This window comes from Rhineura floridana, chromosome 11, assembly GCF_030035675.1.
Source record: "Rhineura floridana isolate rRhiFlo1 chromosome 11, rRhiFlo1.hap2, whole genome shotgun sequence".
NCBI classification, from domain to species: domain Eukaryota; kingdom Metazoa; phylum Chordata; class Lepidosauria; order Squamata; family Rhineuridae; genus Rhineura; species Rhineura floridana.
In genome coordinates this window covers 70699123-70716016 of record NC_084490.1, presented here as the reverse complement: position 1 = coordinate 70716016, position 16894 = coordinate 70699123, and the positions used below count along the sequence as shown (strand labels likewise).

Below are 16894 nucleotides of genomic sequence, written 5' to 3'. Positions count from 1 at the left end.
GCCAGCAATATTATGTAGGTGTCTTCACTGTATTGTTTTCAGCACCCAATAAAAACTTTTTTTTATCAGCAAGCCTATCCAGGCATGTAATTGTAGCACGTAATCTTGACACATGATTTTAGTAGGTATAAATGTTTTCAAATTACAGTTTTTTTTAATGTAACTTGTTTTTAACATTTGTTTTTTATTGGTATTTTAAATGAATATTTTAGACTGTCCTTTGTAAACCACTTAGATGTCTTTTGTTTTATTAAGCAGTATATACATTTTGTTAAATAGATTCCCTCCCCCCTTTTTAACATAATGCATGTGTGGTCGCCAACCTTTTTGTCCCAGTTGGCACTTTTGGAATTTTGAGAAAGTGCTGTGGGTGCCAGTCACAAATGGGCTACCATGGGGGTGTGGCTGTTGTAGTGGCACGGCATAACAGTTTCAATGCAGGAGAGGCTGAGGATTTTCGAGGGCACTATCGGAGGTACTGGTGGTACATTGGCAACCCTGATGTGAAGAAGCCTGGGCAGCCACAGTCAGTGGCCATCAAGCCTCCATCTCATCACGGCCTTTTTCTGACTCTGCTGCTTTTCTTGCACCAGATCTTCATGAAAACAACACTAGCTAATATTGTTTCCATAGGGTTCTGGCACAGGAATAGTAAGTTGAGCCAGAAGGATGGCAGAAGGCTGTAGAGATACTAAGAGGTTTGCTGGCCACTGGCTGTGGCTGTTAAGGCTTCTTTTAAAGTGTAAGAAATTGAGGGGAAAAATACCCCTGACTAACTCATCTGTTCAGTAATGTAAGCCAACTCCAGTCCTCAAAACGTTGTGCAGACATTTTCTTACCAAACCAGAAAAGAAACTATCAATTTGTGTTGAGGAGAAAATGGTTTTGTAAAAATGGAGAGAAAGATTCAGCCTAGCACTAATTGTAACGGGCACAACAAAAACAAAAGCTTATGGTTACAGATGCAGCGGTTACGATGAAAACTTAGATGACTGGAAAAGTCAAAAACAGATATATTTCTATGAGTGCTAAATTAGGTTTGAATTTGAACTTTAATTGTATCAAAATGATCCTATCCTATTTCAAATATTGTTTTCCGAGTGGATTAAAACCTACCTTTTCTTGTGTAGCACCAGTTTTAATGCAGACCTTACAGACAGTTGAATTAACTTGAAAGAGCTTGTCCAAAACACTAGAACATACTGCGGGGTGGAGGGGTGGACACCATTCTTCATCCATTTTATTTATTTATTACTTGTATCACAAATAGCTGTGGTTATCCAGAAGCAATTGTTCAAATATTTAGTATAGTGTTTTTCCCCAATATCTTTGATAGGTGTCCCAAAGCTCATCACAAAATGAATTACAGAAGAAAAAGAGACGTGCTCCTCCCCCACCAACTCCTACCATACAAAACAGGACAGAAGAAATGGAAGAAAAGAGGAAAAGCACCGTTGGTAAGAATTGTTTGCTATGATTATACCCACTGCATGTGCTTTGTGCTGACCGGCAAGTTGTGTGATGTATTGGTAATAATACTAAAATATTCCTCCAAGGACAAGAGACAATGTAATCTGGAAAATATGACAGAAAGAAAGTCTGGAAATTTGATATTTTATGAAATGATTGTAGAACTTTATATAGTGGTGTGTGTGTAATAGGGATGGGAGTTGATTCAATTCATATTCAAAAGTGAATCTATCAAATCCACACTTTCCAAACCATACGAGAACTGAAACACAACTATCTTTCAAAATTTGCACTTATCCAAATTTTGCAATGCAGTTCTCCAACTAAACAATATTTACAAAGAGCATATATTAGGGGAAATTGTGCATAACAATGAATACATTAGTGAAAATAGCATATAAAATGCATTAAAACAGCTAGACTGGTGCGGACCAGAGAGAGGGCTTTTTCGATTGTGGCTCCCACCCTCTGGAATTCTCTGCCATATGATCTTCGCCATGCCCCCTCCCTGGTAGGTTTCCGCCGAGCCTTAAAGACCTGGCTATTCAGGCAGGCCTACAGGATTTCCGGGGACTAGTTTTATCTTGTTATAGCTGGATGGTTTTTTAGATTATTTATTGACTAAAGTTGGTTATATGTTGTATTCATTCTATTTATGTACGTCGCCTAGAGTGGCCGTTGACTCGGCCAGATAGGCGACTCAGAAATAAAATTTATTATTATTATTATTATTATTATTATTATTATATTAGAAATTGCTTGTAAAACACGTACATCACTCAAAACTACATACAAAAATCTATTACAAATTTGCACAAAAGAATTTTCATGAGGATTTTTTTTAAAAAAAATTGCAAATTGCTGCAGAAATGTGGTGAACTGAATTTAAGGTTGGAAAAATGAGAAATTGAGAGAACCAACATTGACAGGTCCTTCTCGCTCCAGTGCGTTAAATAATTGGTGAAATTTTAAGATGCAGTCATCTTGGCTTGCTCTCTGTAGGATTGATTCAATGACTGCTTTACAACATGGTCCAGGCACAGTTAAGTACTTTCAAATTCTGTCGTGGGAGAGATTTACAGAACAGTCCTATATATATGCTTATTCTAGGTAAGTGGGTATAGGACTGCAGCTTTTATAAACTCTCCAATTAAAATCAGTTCCAAGTTCACTGGAAAGGCTAATTTTCATTGACAATAATTTCAAATGTTAACATATACAAATGAGGGAAAAACATGCCCAGTATTAAGCACTTTGTAGTCTCATTGATTTCAAAGGAAAATATTTTCATTGTAATGTTGAATATTAAACAGGACTTTTCTGATGCTTTAACATTGTTTTCTTGGGTACTCAAAGGACACAACACTTCTGCACCTATATCCAGCCACATAAAGCACTCAAGAAAGAGTGGTGTATACTGAATATAGTGGGCAGAGTTATCCAATGTCTAGAAATAATAAGATGTAAACCATTCGCGGGGGGGGGGGAGAGGCAAACTCCTCCAAATACTGAATAAGCTTTCTTCCGCTGGAAATTCATCATGATCAGTTGAAATTATACTGTCAAGTCATTAGCAAGCTGTCTTTTTGATGGATTTCCAAAACCTATAAAGTTATGAACAACAGAAATGATTAACAGTACATTAAAATGATCATGTCTGATGGCCTCATGTCCTTTAAAGCAACATAAACATAAATGAATACTCTGTCTTGTCTAATTGCTTACATTACAGATGCCTCCCACTTTGAAAGAAACTGTTTGGCTTTATGTCTTCTTTTATTTTCACTAAATTATCTCATGTTTAATGCCAGTTTTTAAGTGGCGATAGGAGCCATGATTCACTAGAAAAGACAATAATGCTGGGAAAAACAGCAGAGAGTAGAAGAAGAGGAAGGCCAAACAAGAGATGGATTGATTCCAAAAGGAAGCCGCAGACCTGAACTTACAAGATCTGAACAGGGTGGTTTACGAGAAATGCTATTGGAGGTCGCTGTTTCATAGGGTTGCCATAAGTCGAAGTCGATCTGAAGGCACATAACAACAACAACACGGAGTCCATTATGTTAGGCAACACTGACATGTTTGTTTATATTCTCTAGAAAGAATGTTATTATGAAGGACAATTTTTAGAACACAGGCTACCTCTTTAATTGCTCTGGGTGTTACAACCTCACCAGACCACCCATCCCAGATCAACCTCTCTATATTGGCTAGTGGCATTCAGAGTTATAAGATATCTCCTGATAACTGCATGTCATTGCTTGGCACAAGCTGGATGAAAGAGAATCGGTCATGTGGTTTAGTGAATAAAGTGTCAGATTTAGATTGAGGAGATCTGGGATCCAATCCCCTCTCAGCAATGAAGCTCACTGGTTATGTTGGTGACTATCTCTTCCAAATCCCTGAAGAATAACTTCTGAGGATGTATGCAAGCTAACAACTTTTATGTGAATGGATGTTCGGGTGATATCCAGTTAAGTCAGACTGAGAGTAGACCCACTTGAAATATGATACAGGGGGATAATAATGGGTCATTCCTCCTGACCTGACCAGACAATGCAAAGCCAAAAAAAAAAAATTATCAAGTAAGCAATTACATATGACAAGGTGATATTTTATGCTATTGTGCACGCATGCTTTGGAGTTTTGGATTATCATGAAAAATGCCAAAGTATATCTACACAATACCATACCTGAAAATTATACAATCTCCAGCATGTTTTTTCACAATTATTAAAAACTGTCTATTATTTATTTATTTTCTTAGATGCCTCCTACTAAAAATAGCCAATATTATTAGTTAATAACCTGTAAACTTTGGGATAGCCAACTTCCGAAACACTAATCAGTGGATGGCTTTTGGAAAAAGTGACTTTTACATACATTAGAGCAAGCTAAACAGCAGATATTTGACTTGATGATAAAGGTAACTAGTGAATTCCAATTGATTCCCCTGTAGGTAATGGACGGCATGTGCCACAAAAGCCTCCTAGAGGCAACACACGTGGTCCACCCCAGTTAGTGATTCCCCCGCCCCCACCATACCCTCCTCCTGACAGAGATACTGTGGATCCAACTGTATTGTACAGTGAAGCAGATGTTACAGATGCAACCAAGCTGGTACCTAAACGTATGTTTGAATAATTGTATATTTCATTTTCTTGACTTCTGTGGCAGCAAAAGGGAAGGGGCTATTTCCAGACTTTCCACTGTTCACATTCCAGTCATGCATGTGTTTTCCTTTCCAATCTGTATCCTTTTGTAAATGCTCAATGCATTATATTAACTTGACTAATTAATATATTAGATTCAATAATGTCAACTCCTTACTGATAATAATCATTATCTTGCAATGATAATGACTACAGATCATGCTCTATGCATTTGGATACTAAAATGATGAGGTTCATTATTTGATATTTTTGTTTCATTTTGTTTCATTTCAACACAGCTTTGTTGGTTTTTCCTCTTCCATTTCCTACGAAGATACTCCTTTGAGTAATAAATAATAATAAATAGTCCACATTCAGCCTAGTATCTTTAAAATATTGAACGGTTCTGCCTTTTTCAAAAACACCTGACTTATCACGCATGTATAACTGTGTTTATGTGGGGTGGGGAAGAACTCTTTAGACAGCATTTTCAAATGCTGAAAAGTAACAATGAAAAACAAAATTCACAGTTTTCCATTTAATTTTGACTATTTTTAATAGAAATTTTAAATGTGTAGTTGCATTTGCAGCTAGAAAGGGAGCAGAGTGGGAAGGAAAGTGATAGTGAAACCCAACCAGTGTCTGCCCCTTTATTACTAACAGCATCTAGAGTCTAGACAATTTGGCATTGCATGGGCAGGGCCTGCAATATTACTGACCGCCTGTAGAGGGGGAGGGCAGTGAACCATGGAAGAAGCCTAACCTGAGGGAGCGCATGGTATGGGTCACCCTACTCTCCACGTCCACCAGCCTGCATCCTTCTTAAAGTGTGGTGTCCAGAACTGGATGCAGTACTCAAAATGAGGCCTAACCAGTGCCAAATAAAGGGGAACTAATGCTTCTGTTAGTGCAGCCTAAAATAGCATTTGCCTTTTTTGGAGTCACATCACACACTGCATTGTTTTCAGGGTGGTTACAGACTGACAGCTTTATAATCTGCTCCAGAATTTTTCCAGGGATTGATGTCAGACTGACTGGTCTATAGTTCCTAGGTTCCTCCTTTTTGTTCTTTTTGAAGATAGGGACAACATTAGTCCTCCTCCAGTCATCCAGCACTTCACCCATCCTCCATTACAGTAGGACTCTGCTTGTCGGTGCCCTGCTTTTTGGCGTTCTGCTAATACGGCGGTGCCAGCGAGGCGATCAGCTGTAGCATGGGGAGCTCCAGCCCTCACGCTCCAGCTGTATCACAGGGAGCTTGCACGCTCCAGCTGATCCCTGTCAGCTATAGTGCAGGGAGTTCGCACACTCAGCTGATCGTGCGCTACAGCTGACAGGGATCAGCTGTAGCGCGGGGAGCTTGTGTGCTCCAGCTGATCGCTGTCAGCTGGAGCATGGCGGCTAGAGCTCCCTGTGCTACAGCTGATGGCGCAATCAGCTGTAGGGCGGGGGCTTGCGCACTACAGCTGAGTAGGGCCCCACTTTCCGGTGGTTTTTGCTTTTTAGCGGGGGCCTGGAACAGAACCTGCTGTATGAGTGGGGCCCTACTGTATTTTGCAAAGATAACAGACAGTGGTTTTGAGAGTTCTTCAGTACATTCCTTCATTACTCTAGGATGTAGTTCATAGTGCCCTGGAGATTTGAACTCGTTCAAAGTAATTAGGTATTCCTTGACCATTTGTCTATCAATCTCAAAGTGCAATCCTGCCTGTTCAGCTTGTACTTCACCATTGTCATAGACCGTTTTTGGGGAGAAGACTGAGCCAAAGTAAGAATTGAGCACTTCTGCCTTTTCTTTGTCCTTTGTAATCATTTTGCCATCATTGAGTAACTGAACCATCATTTCTTTTCTCTCTCTTTTACTGTGGATGTACCTGAAGAAACCTTTTGGTTGCTTTTAGCATTCCTCACTAACCTCAGCTCATTCTTAGCTTTGGACTTCCTGATGCCATCCCTTCAATTCAGTGCTACCTGTCTATACTCTTTCTTTGTGGCCTGGCCTTGCTTCCATTTCTTATATGTGCCTTTTTTGTTTTCAGGTAATCTCTAAGCTTTCTGTGAAGCCACATTGGCTTCTTCTGCTGTCTTCCACATTTTTTCTTATTGGAATTGTTTGCCATTGTGCTGTTAGAATTTCTTTTTTTAGAAACCCCCACCCATCTTGGACTCTTTTCTCATTGGGGTCTCTTCCTATGGGACCTTACTTATCATAGTTCTGAGTTTATTAAGCTTTCCTGAAGTCCAGGGTATGCGTATGGCTACAACTCAGCCTTTGCTTCCTTTAAAATCAAGAACTCAGTTATAACACGGTCACTTTCCTCCAGAGTTCCCGTAACTGCCACTTCATCTACTGTCATCTCTGTTAGAATCAAGTGGAGGATAGCTGATCCTCTAGTTCCTCCCTCCACTTTCTGTAGGAGAAAGTTTTCAGCAACACAAGTCAGGAATTTCTTGGAGGGGCCGTGTTTGACAGACTAGGTCTCCCAGAAGATACTGGGGTAATTGAAGTCCCCCATTACTACTACATCATGCTTTCCTTAAAACATTGGCCATTTGCTTTTCAAAAGGTTCAGCCTTGTCTTCTCCTTGATTGTGTGGTCAGCACTAGACTTCAACTACCATGTTTCTTTTATTCTTTGCCCTAATTATTTTAATCCAGATACTCTCAGTGGGGTTACCAACCTCATCCTCATTTCTATGCAGTGATGTATATTTTTAACCTATAGTTCAACTTCACCTCCCTTTCTCTTCTGTTCTTTTTGAACAAGTTATATCCTTCAATTGCTGCATTCTGGTCATGGAAGTCCTCCCATCAAGTTTCAGTTATACCTATCAAGTTGTATGTATCCTCCTGTATTAAGAACTCAAAGTTGTTCTCTTTGTTTCCCATATTCTGGGCATATAGACACTGAAGACCATGTGATGTATGGTCTGGCTTCTTTCTTACATTTTTATGAAGACTATTACTGGGCCCCATTAGAGCTGTTCTCTCAGTCCCATTCACTGTGTCTAAGTCTTCATCAATTATTACCTCCAAGTATACGTCTCTCTTCCCCTTAGGATTAAGTTTAAAGCCCCCCTGATGTTCTCCATGCTGTGGCCATTCTTCCGTGACCATCACTTATGCTGGCTGGAGCTGTTGGAAGTTGTAGGCCAAAATGTCTGAAGGGCACCGGCTTGGGGGAAGGATGGCTGAATGAATCGTATGAACCCCCATGTGTACTCTAAAGTGGTGCAGTCCAGACACAGGTTTACCTAAGTGAGAATTAGAACTTTGTAAGTGTCAATCAGTCATATTGGGGGGCTATTTGAGGTAGCAATGGCTTTGATGGGGGGCAGTTTTCCATAAACAGTCTTATGTTAATTAAGCATAATTAAGTGTTCATTATGCTAGAATGGTTTCTGTGAAGTTCCACCCCCACACAAAAAAAGTTGTCCCAAGTATGTCTCTTATTTAGAAGCATCAGCAGGATTGTGTATGTGTGAGAAGGTGTACAAACTAAATTTAAATTATTGTCTCCTAAATCTTTTTTAAAAAGAGAGATCAACAGTTGTCAGATATTGCTGAGTAAGTGGATAACTCATCAAAGGAATTCTTGCAATATCTAGAACTTACCTCTTGAGAGCTTTTAAATATTACATACTAGGAGGAAATCTTAGGGTTGCCATATCCCATTCTCTCAAATCTGAATGGCCTGATACGCATATTATACAAATTACTGAGACAGCCTTGGTCGCCCTGTATGATGACCTATGTCGGGAGAGGGACGGAGGGAGTGTAACTCTGTTGATCCTCCTTGATCTCTCGGCGGCTTTTGATACCATCGACCATGGTATCCTTCTGGAGAGGCTTGCGGAGTTGGGAGTCGGGGGTACTGTTTGGCAGTGGTTCCGCTCCTACTTAGCGGGTCGTCTCCAGAGGGTTGTGCTTGGGGAACATTGCTCGACAGCGTGGGCTCTGCAATGTGGAGTCCCGCAGGGTTCGGTTCTGTCTCCCATGCTTTTCAACATCTATATGAAGCCGCTGAGTGCGGTCATCAGGAGCTATGGAGTGCGTTGCCACCAGTACGCTGATGACACGCAGCTCTATTTCTCCTTTTCATCCTCCTCAGGTGTGGCTGTCGATGTGCTGAACCGTTGCCTGACTGCGATAATGGACTGGATGAGAGCTAACAAACTGAGGCTCAATCCAGACAAGACTGAGATGCTGCTGGTGAACGGTTTCCCGGATCTGATGGTGGATATACACCCTGTCCTGGATGGGGTTACACTCCCCCTAAAGGACCGGGTTCGTAGTCTGGGGGTTCTTTTAGATCCTTCCCTGTCACTTGAGGCCCAAGTGGCATCGGTGGCATGGAATGCTTTCTACCAGCTTCGGCTGGTAGCCCAGCTACGTCCCTATCTGAGCAGGGAGGACCTAACATCAGTCGTACATGCTCTGGTAACCTCACGACTGGACTACTACGTAGGGCTGCCTTTGAAGACAGTTCGGAAACTACAGCTTGTCCAAAATGCGGCAGCCAGATTAATAACGGGGACCAGGCGGTCGGAACACATAACACCTGTTCTGGCTCGCTTGCACTGGCTGCCAATATGCTTCCGGGCTAGATTCAAAGTGCTGGTTTTGACCTATAAAGCCCTATACGGCACGGGACCACAATACCTATCGGAACGCCTCTCCCGATATGAACCTGTTCGTACACTACGCTCCACATCGAAGGCCCTCCTCCGAGTTCCGTCTCATAGGGAGGCTCGGAGGACGGTGACAAGATCTAGGGCCTTCTCAGTGGTGGCCCCCGAACTGTGGAACAGTCTCCCCGAAGAGGTGCGTATGGCGCTGACATTGCTCTCCTTTTGGTGCCAGGTTAAGACGCCTCTTTGCTATGGCGTTTTAATATGTAACTCGTTTTAGTTTTAAATTTTGTTGTAATTGTTTTTGATTTCTTGTTTTATATATGTTTATGCTGTATTTATTATGAGATCTGAGATGTTTTGTATTTTTATATTCTGTTGTTCACCGCCCAGAGAGCTAATGGGAAGAGAACGTGCCAGGTAAGGGGAACTCGGCCCAGACAAGTTGTGTCTGTACCTTGTTCCGGTTCTCCTCATATCCACAGGACTGTTGGTTGTACAGTCAGCCAGCTCTCGGATCTCCAGGTGCTGCTTTTAAATGCTAGGTCGGTCGTTAATAAAAAAACCCTTATCCACGATTTAATTGTGGAGAAGGGCGCCGACCTTGCGTGTATTACCGAGACCTGGGTGGGTGAGCAGGGAAGAGTTGCTCTTTCCCAGCTTTGCCCACCTGGGTATTCGGTGCAGCACTGTGGTAGATCTGAGGGCCGGGGAGGCGGGGTTGCTGTGGTCTATCAGAGTTCTTTCTCTCTCACCAAGCACCCTGTCCAGACGGCGACTGGTTTGGAGTGTCTTCATCTTGTGCTGGGCCAAGGAGACATATTGGGAATACTGTTGGTGTACCGCCCACCTTGCTGCCCAATGGCTTCCCTAGCTGAGCTGACGGAGATAGTCTTGGAGGTATTGTTGAGATCCCCCAGACTTGTGGTACTGGGGGATGTCAACATTCATGCCAAGGCTGTCTTGTCCGGGGCGGCTCAGCACTTCATGGCCTCCATGACTACCATGGGGGTGTCTCAAGTTGCTACTGGCCCAACGCATGTATCAGGACATACTCTTGATTTGATCTTCGCCACTGGTCATGGAGATGGTGATCTGAAGGTGGGGTATTTTTCATCTACCCCATTGTCATGGACAGATCACCGCTTGCTGAGTTTTAGACTCACAACAACCCTTTCCCTCTGCAGAGGTGGGGACCTATTAAGTTGGTCCGCTCCCGGAGGCTTATGGATCCTGTTGCTTTCCAGAGCACTCTGGGAGTTTTTCCGGCTGATAGCACTGGCGCTCCTGTCAAGGCCATGGTCGATCTGTGGAATGCGGAGATGACCCGGGCCATTGACATGATCGCTCCCGCACGCCCCCTTCGGTGCAGAGCTCATACAACACCGTGGTATACCCCGGAGCTGAGAGCGATGAAGCAAGAGAGAAGGAGGCTAGAGTGCAGGTGGAGGCGAACTCCTGACAGATGTAGTCATTCTTTGGTGAGTGCTTCCACTAAGTTGTATGTAAAAGCGGTTAGGGCGGCAAAAAAGTCATATTTTGCTGCCACCATTAGATCATCCCTTTGCCGCCCAGCAGAGCTCTTTAGGGTGGTACGAGGGCTTTTACATTCTGGTCCTCATGACACTATGGAAACATCGGAAGCCCACTGCAACGAATTTGCGGAGCACTTCCAGGATAAGATTGCTTGCATCCGTCGGGACTTAGACTCTGATGTTATGACAGTTGATTCCATTGAAGTGTCCAGAATGCGGTCTTGTCCTTCATTGTTGGATGAGTTTCAGTTGGTGCAGCTCGAGGAAGTGGACAAGGCGCTTGGAATGGTGCGGGCGACCACGTCTGCCCTTGACCCTTGCCCATCTTGGTTGGTGAAGGCCAGCAGGGCTGTAACCACCGGCTGGTCCAAAGAGGTGATAAATGCCTCCTTGAGAGAGGGAGTAGTCCCTGGTAGTCTCAAGGAGGCAGTAGTGAGACCTCTTCTAAAGAAACCTTCTTTGGACCCAGATATTTTGAACAACTATAGACCGGTGGCGAATGTCCCTTTTTTGGGCAAGGTCTTGGAGCGGGTGGTCGCTGGCCAGCTCCAGGCGCTCTTGAATGAAACCGATTATCTGGATCCATTTCAATCCGGTTTTAGGCCCGGTTTTGGCACTGAAACAGCCTTGGTCGCCCTGTATGATGACCTTTGTTGGGAGAGGGACAGGGGGAGTGTGACTCTGTTGATTCTCCTTGATCTCTCAGCGGCGTTTGATACCATCGACCATGGTATCCTTCTGGGGAGGCTCGCGGAGTTGGGAGTCGGGGGCACTGCTTGGCAGTGGCTCTGCTCCTACTTAGCGGATCGTCGCCAGAAGGTAGTGCTTGGGGAACATTACTCGACACCCTGGACTCCCCATTGTGGAGTCCCCCAGGGGTCGGTCTTGTCCCCCATGCTCTTTAACATCTACATGCAGCCTCTGGGTGCGGTCATCAGGAGTTTTGGAGTGCGTTGCCATCAGTACGCTGATGACACGCAACTCTACTTCTCCTTTTCACCTTCTTCAGGTGAGGCTGTTGATGTGCTGAACCGTTGCCTGACTGCAATAATGGACTGGATGAGAGCTAATAAACTGAAGCTCAATCCAGACAAGACTGAGACATTGTTGGTGAGCTCTTTACCTGCCTAGATGGTGGATGTTTATCCTGTTCTAGATGGGGTTACACTCCCCTTGAAGGAACAGGTTCGTAGTCTGGGGGTCCTTTTTGACCCTTCCTTGTCGCTTGAGGCTCAGGTGGCCTCGGTGGCTCAGAATGCGTTTTACCATCTTCGTTTAGTAGCCCAACTACGCCCCTATCTGGACAGTGACGATCTCGCCTCAGTTGTTCACGCTCTGGTAACCTCTAGATTGGACTACTGTAATGCGCTCTACGTAGGGCTGCCCTTGAAGACCGTTCGGAAACTTCAGCTAGTGCAAAACGCGGCAGCCAGGTTGTTGACAGGGACCCGCTGGTCCACGCATATAACACCTGTCCTGGCCCGTTTGCACTGGCTGCCTATTTGTTTCCGAGCCAGATTCAAGGTGCTGGTTTTGACCTATAAAGCCTTACACGGTGTGGGACCGCAGTACCTTGTGGAACGCCTCTCCCGCTATGAACCTACCCGTTCACTTCGTTCAGTATCTAAGGCCCTCCTCCGGGTACCAACTCACCAGGATGCCCGGAGGATTGTTATTAGATCTAGGGCCTTTTCTGTGGTGGCCCCCGAACTATGGAACAGCCTACCTGAGGAGATACGCCTGGTGCCTACGGTACTTCCTTTTAGGCACCAGGTTAAGACCTGGCTATACTCCCAGGCATTTTAATGTTATTATAATGTTCAATTTTAATGTCAATATGTTCTATCTAATGTTTTTGTTTAATTTGCTGTTGTTCGTCACTGATTTTATTGTATATTGTATTTTAATCCTGTTTTGTTCACCGCCCAGAGAGCTACTCGCTATGGGCGGTTTAAAAATGAAACAAAATAAATAAATAAATAAATAAATAATGCTAGTCGGGCGGTATATAAATCTAATAAAATAAATAAATAAATAATACTTGCTAATTATGCAAATCATGTAGGTTGCAGAAGCTTTGAGCAGCTTCTTCCCTGCTGACTTCCCATTCCACATAGTCCCTTTCAAAATTGCCTTTATAGGAATGAAACAGATGACAGTGTTTTCTTAAGGTACCTTTACATGCAACACTGTAAGAAGTCTAAAGTGACAATCCTTACCTTAGAGTAAACCCACTGAACATAGTGTGCCTTACTTCAGTACAGGGTTGTGCTATTAGTCTAATTAAGCAACCATCAACTCACTTACAAAGGCTGCAGTATCCTTCATAAGTTGTCCTGTTTCTTGTGCATGCAAATTCTTTACTGTATTCCTCTTTGTATGTATTTTGCTTCCTTTCTTTGTTAGTCTTAACACTTTTAGGTGGCATTTTTGTCTCTGAAACAGATACAGATACCACTCTAAAAAAATTAGTGTCATCCCATGCATGTCTGCTTAGAATTCAGTGGAGTTTATTCCCAGTTAAGTGAGTAAAGGTTTCCAACCTTAGGCTAATAAATTCAATTGACCTCAGTGGGACTTACTTCTAAGTAGAAATATACAGGATTGTGTTGTTAGTTACTAAACTTTACACTTACTCTCCTTTTTTTTAAAAAAACAAACTATTATTCTTCCTTGTGCATTGTTCTTTGACGTTGGGGCTAGGAGCAACATGGTAGGGGAAGGCACTGAAACTGGTAAAAGGCACTCCTAGTCATTGAGGTCACCTGGGCCTCTAGTGACAAAGATGGATCCAGGAGCACCTCCAGACTATGGACCTGCTCTTTCAGAGGGAGTACAACACCATCCAAAGCAGGCAACTGACCATTATCTGAACTCAGGAATCACCAAACCATAGTGCCTCCGTCTTGCTAGGATTCAGACTCAGTTTATTAGCCTTGCAGGGGAGGATTGGAGCCAGAAGTCTAAACTTCACTAGGAACTGGTCTGACCATGACAATTGGGTGACATCCACTCCCCCTATCTCCAGACCACCCCTTCCTCCATTTGGAGCAGAAACCAAGTCAAGGGTGTGCCCTGTCCTATGCGTCGGGCCGGTGACAACTTGAGACAGCCCCATGGTCATCATGGAGAACGTGAAGTCCCACGCTGGAACACTAGAGGCAGCCAAAGTGTGGACATTGAAACCACCCAGGACTATCGTTCTGGGCTTCTCCAATGCCACAGCCAAGACGGCCTCAGCCAGTTCAGTCAGAGAAGCTGCCGGGCAGCAGGGTGGATGGTACACCAGCAGCAACCCTAGTTGCTATCCAGGTGGGCAAAGCTGGGTCAGATCACCTCCTCCCAGCTCACCTACTCAGGTCTCGGTAATGCACAACAAATCGACACCTTCATCCACAATCAAATCATGGATGAGTGTGGTCTTATTGCTCTGGGTTTAAACAGCAACACACACAGGCCAGTGTGCACAGCAGATGAGCAATGAGGAACCCATCCATGAGAGGAGTGGCAGCAAAGAGCAAGGTGTAGATAGCCTTGCCCTCATCTTCTGTGGTAATTCACCACCTCCTCATAGCTATACTTCCCTTTACCCGTGATCACCAAAACTGGGGTGGCATCACCCATGTCCCTCCTTACTAAGACTCCTCCTAAACACCTGATATGGACCCAACAAAACTTACCTGAGCCAATTTTCCCAGTAGGCCTCTGCGAGAATTAGGAACAGAAAAACCCACTCAATGTCTTTCACTCTGTCTCACACCCAGGGAGGGTCAGCTTTCTGCCAATTACAGACTCTGACTCTGACGGCATCTGGTGACTTTCTCCTATTATTCAGTTCACTGCCACGCTCTCACCCTGCGCAGGAACTACACATGAGCCACACAGCCTCCCCACTACCCAATCTCCTCCAGATTGGTTAGAAGAACAAAAGAAAGAAAGAAAGAGAAGAGGGTAGCCCCCTCGCCCTTGGGACTCCCCGAGGGCAGCTGGGCTTTTATGCCTCCTGACCCAGCCAGGAGCTGATGCAAGAGGCTACATGATTAACTGCAGCCTCTCTCTGGAGCAAGGGCCAGGCAGGGGGTCCCAGTCCTTGCAGCACTTACCAAGGACTTCAGCTGTCTCAAAAGAGAGCAACCCAAAGGCGCAGTCAGCAAGCACCCAGATGCTCAGAGACTCACTCCCAGGGCACGTCTTCTTCAGTCCCTCTAGTGCTGCAGCTGTTCCCCTACATTAGAATGTAGGTACAGTAGGGCCCCACTCATATGGTGGGTTACATTCCAGACCCCCGCCAAAAAGTGAAACCTGCCAAAAAGCAGAACTCCATCAATAAAATGGCGCCTGACACCCGAAAAATACCGTAAAAGTGGAACAAGCGCCATATGAGTGGGGCCTTACTCTAATTGAAAGCTGCCGTATTAGCAGAACGCCAAAAAGCAGGCCCCTACTGTACACACTAAGCAGTTCTGAATTTTTGAATTAATTTTAATCAGAACGAGATGATAACTTGGTCACTTTAGAACTAAAGCAGAATGAACTTGTGAAGACATTCAGGAGATGAACCAGCTCCAACTGTTCAACTAATCATGCTACGATTGTCATGATGCTGCAGAATCAGCACCTCCAAACAGGGTTTTAAATTGTACTAAGAAGATTGTTTATTCTTCTGGTTAGTTTTCTTCTTCAGCAGACAACAACATTAACGAAACATGCACATGATTTTTGAATGGTTAACTATTTCAGTTTTTAGATAAATGTAACGTTCTTTAAAAAAAAGTAAAATGTAGGCAATTTCAACTAAGTCAACATGAGAAACTGAAAATATTAGGTGACACAGATAAACTCAGTCTTCTTCTTCACCCATGTCTTCCTTGTTCATTGTCTGGAAAAGAAATGCAAGCTTCCCTGCTTTTTCAGTTCCCAATTTATTTCTCAATTTAGAATGAAGTGAGTCCAAAGGAAGTAAAAAATTCTCTCTACACCTGCAGAAGAGGCTACTGCTGTTAAGAGCTGGATTACCTCTTCAGTGGTCTCCTCCTTGTTCAGATCTACTCCATCTCCCCAAATTCTCTGTTCATTGATCTTCTCTATCTTTGCACTTGAAAGAGAGACAGAGAGAGTGCACTTCATGTACACCACCTGCAGAATAGGACTGATCCCATCTCCATAAACTGCTGTTAATATATTCATAGAATATAATTAGAAGTTGTATAATTAATATTCATGATGGCATCTTTGAGCTAGGGTCCTTTTTTATGAATAGTTTAAGAACATTTTGAAATCTGGATTCAATCAAAAATCCAATTTAAATAAAAAAATCTGATTGATTTTTTTAAAAAAATGATTGATTTTTATCAACCCTGAAGAGAGGTCCACAGGGATTTTCCTCATCTAAAACAAGGGCTGTGGAACTCCTCTGCCTTTATGGCAGATGCCTGCATACCCTCCATGCAATTTGTTGCCAGGTATATGTGAGCCAGTTTCCACTCCAGGAAACTCCAATGGTGTATCCTTTCCTGCCACCAGGAAATCCTTCAGAAATGGAACTTGAATGTACAGGCGGTGTGTGGGAAGTGTGTTGCTCCCTACGCTGGTGGTTATTTCCAATGATCAGGAAGGAATCTCTTATCTGGGAAGAAAAGTGTATCCAGCTCATGACTGATACGAGACTGTCAAACTGAGGGGCCTGTCTGGGAGACAGCTTTGCTCAAGGGAAGTGGTCTAAACTAGAGTCCCGCATACCCATCAACTGGCTGAAATTCAGGACAGTGTGTCTGGCTCTTCTGTGCTTCCTTTCTAAGCTTCATACTGACAGCATAACTACCAAGGTACACTTAATCTAGAAGGGGTGGCAGATCACATCTGTCATGAGGGAGTCCACTCTGCTCATTGCTTGAGCCAAGGAACCTTTTGTATATCTCTGTCAGAGCATGTCTCTGGTGTCTGCAACATAGCAGCAGATTGGCTCAGCCAACAGAAGGTGTCCCAGGCCAAGTGGATCCTGCATCCAACGTTTTCAAGCATGTAATGGATTGTTTCGGCCTTTCCCAGGTGGACTTTGTTGTGATTGGGGAACATGAAGGCGAGGAACTGCTTCTCCTGGTTTCA

General features: G+C 43.7%; 1 protein-coding gene across 8 annotated transcripts in view; it reads left to right on the top strand.

Annotated features, from left to right (window-relative positions):
- COBL (cordon-bleu WH2 repeat protein) overlaps window positions 1–16894 on the top strand; it is a 267077-nt gene that overhangs the window by 160258 nt on the left and 89925 nt on the right. For 7 of the 8 annotated variants that reach the window (XM_061590022.1, XM_061590027.1, XM_061590024.1 and 4 more), the window contains 2 exons: window positions 1337–1457; window positions 4430–4600. In XM_061590022.1, coding sequence (XP_061446006.1) covers window positions 1337–1457; window positions 4430–4600 — 292 coding nt within the window. The remainder of the gene's footprint in view (window positions 1–1336; window positions 1458–4429; window positions 4601–16894) is intronic. The other variant, XM_061590029.1, reaches the window with a different exon arrangement.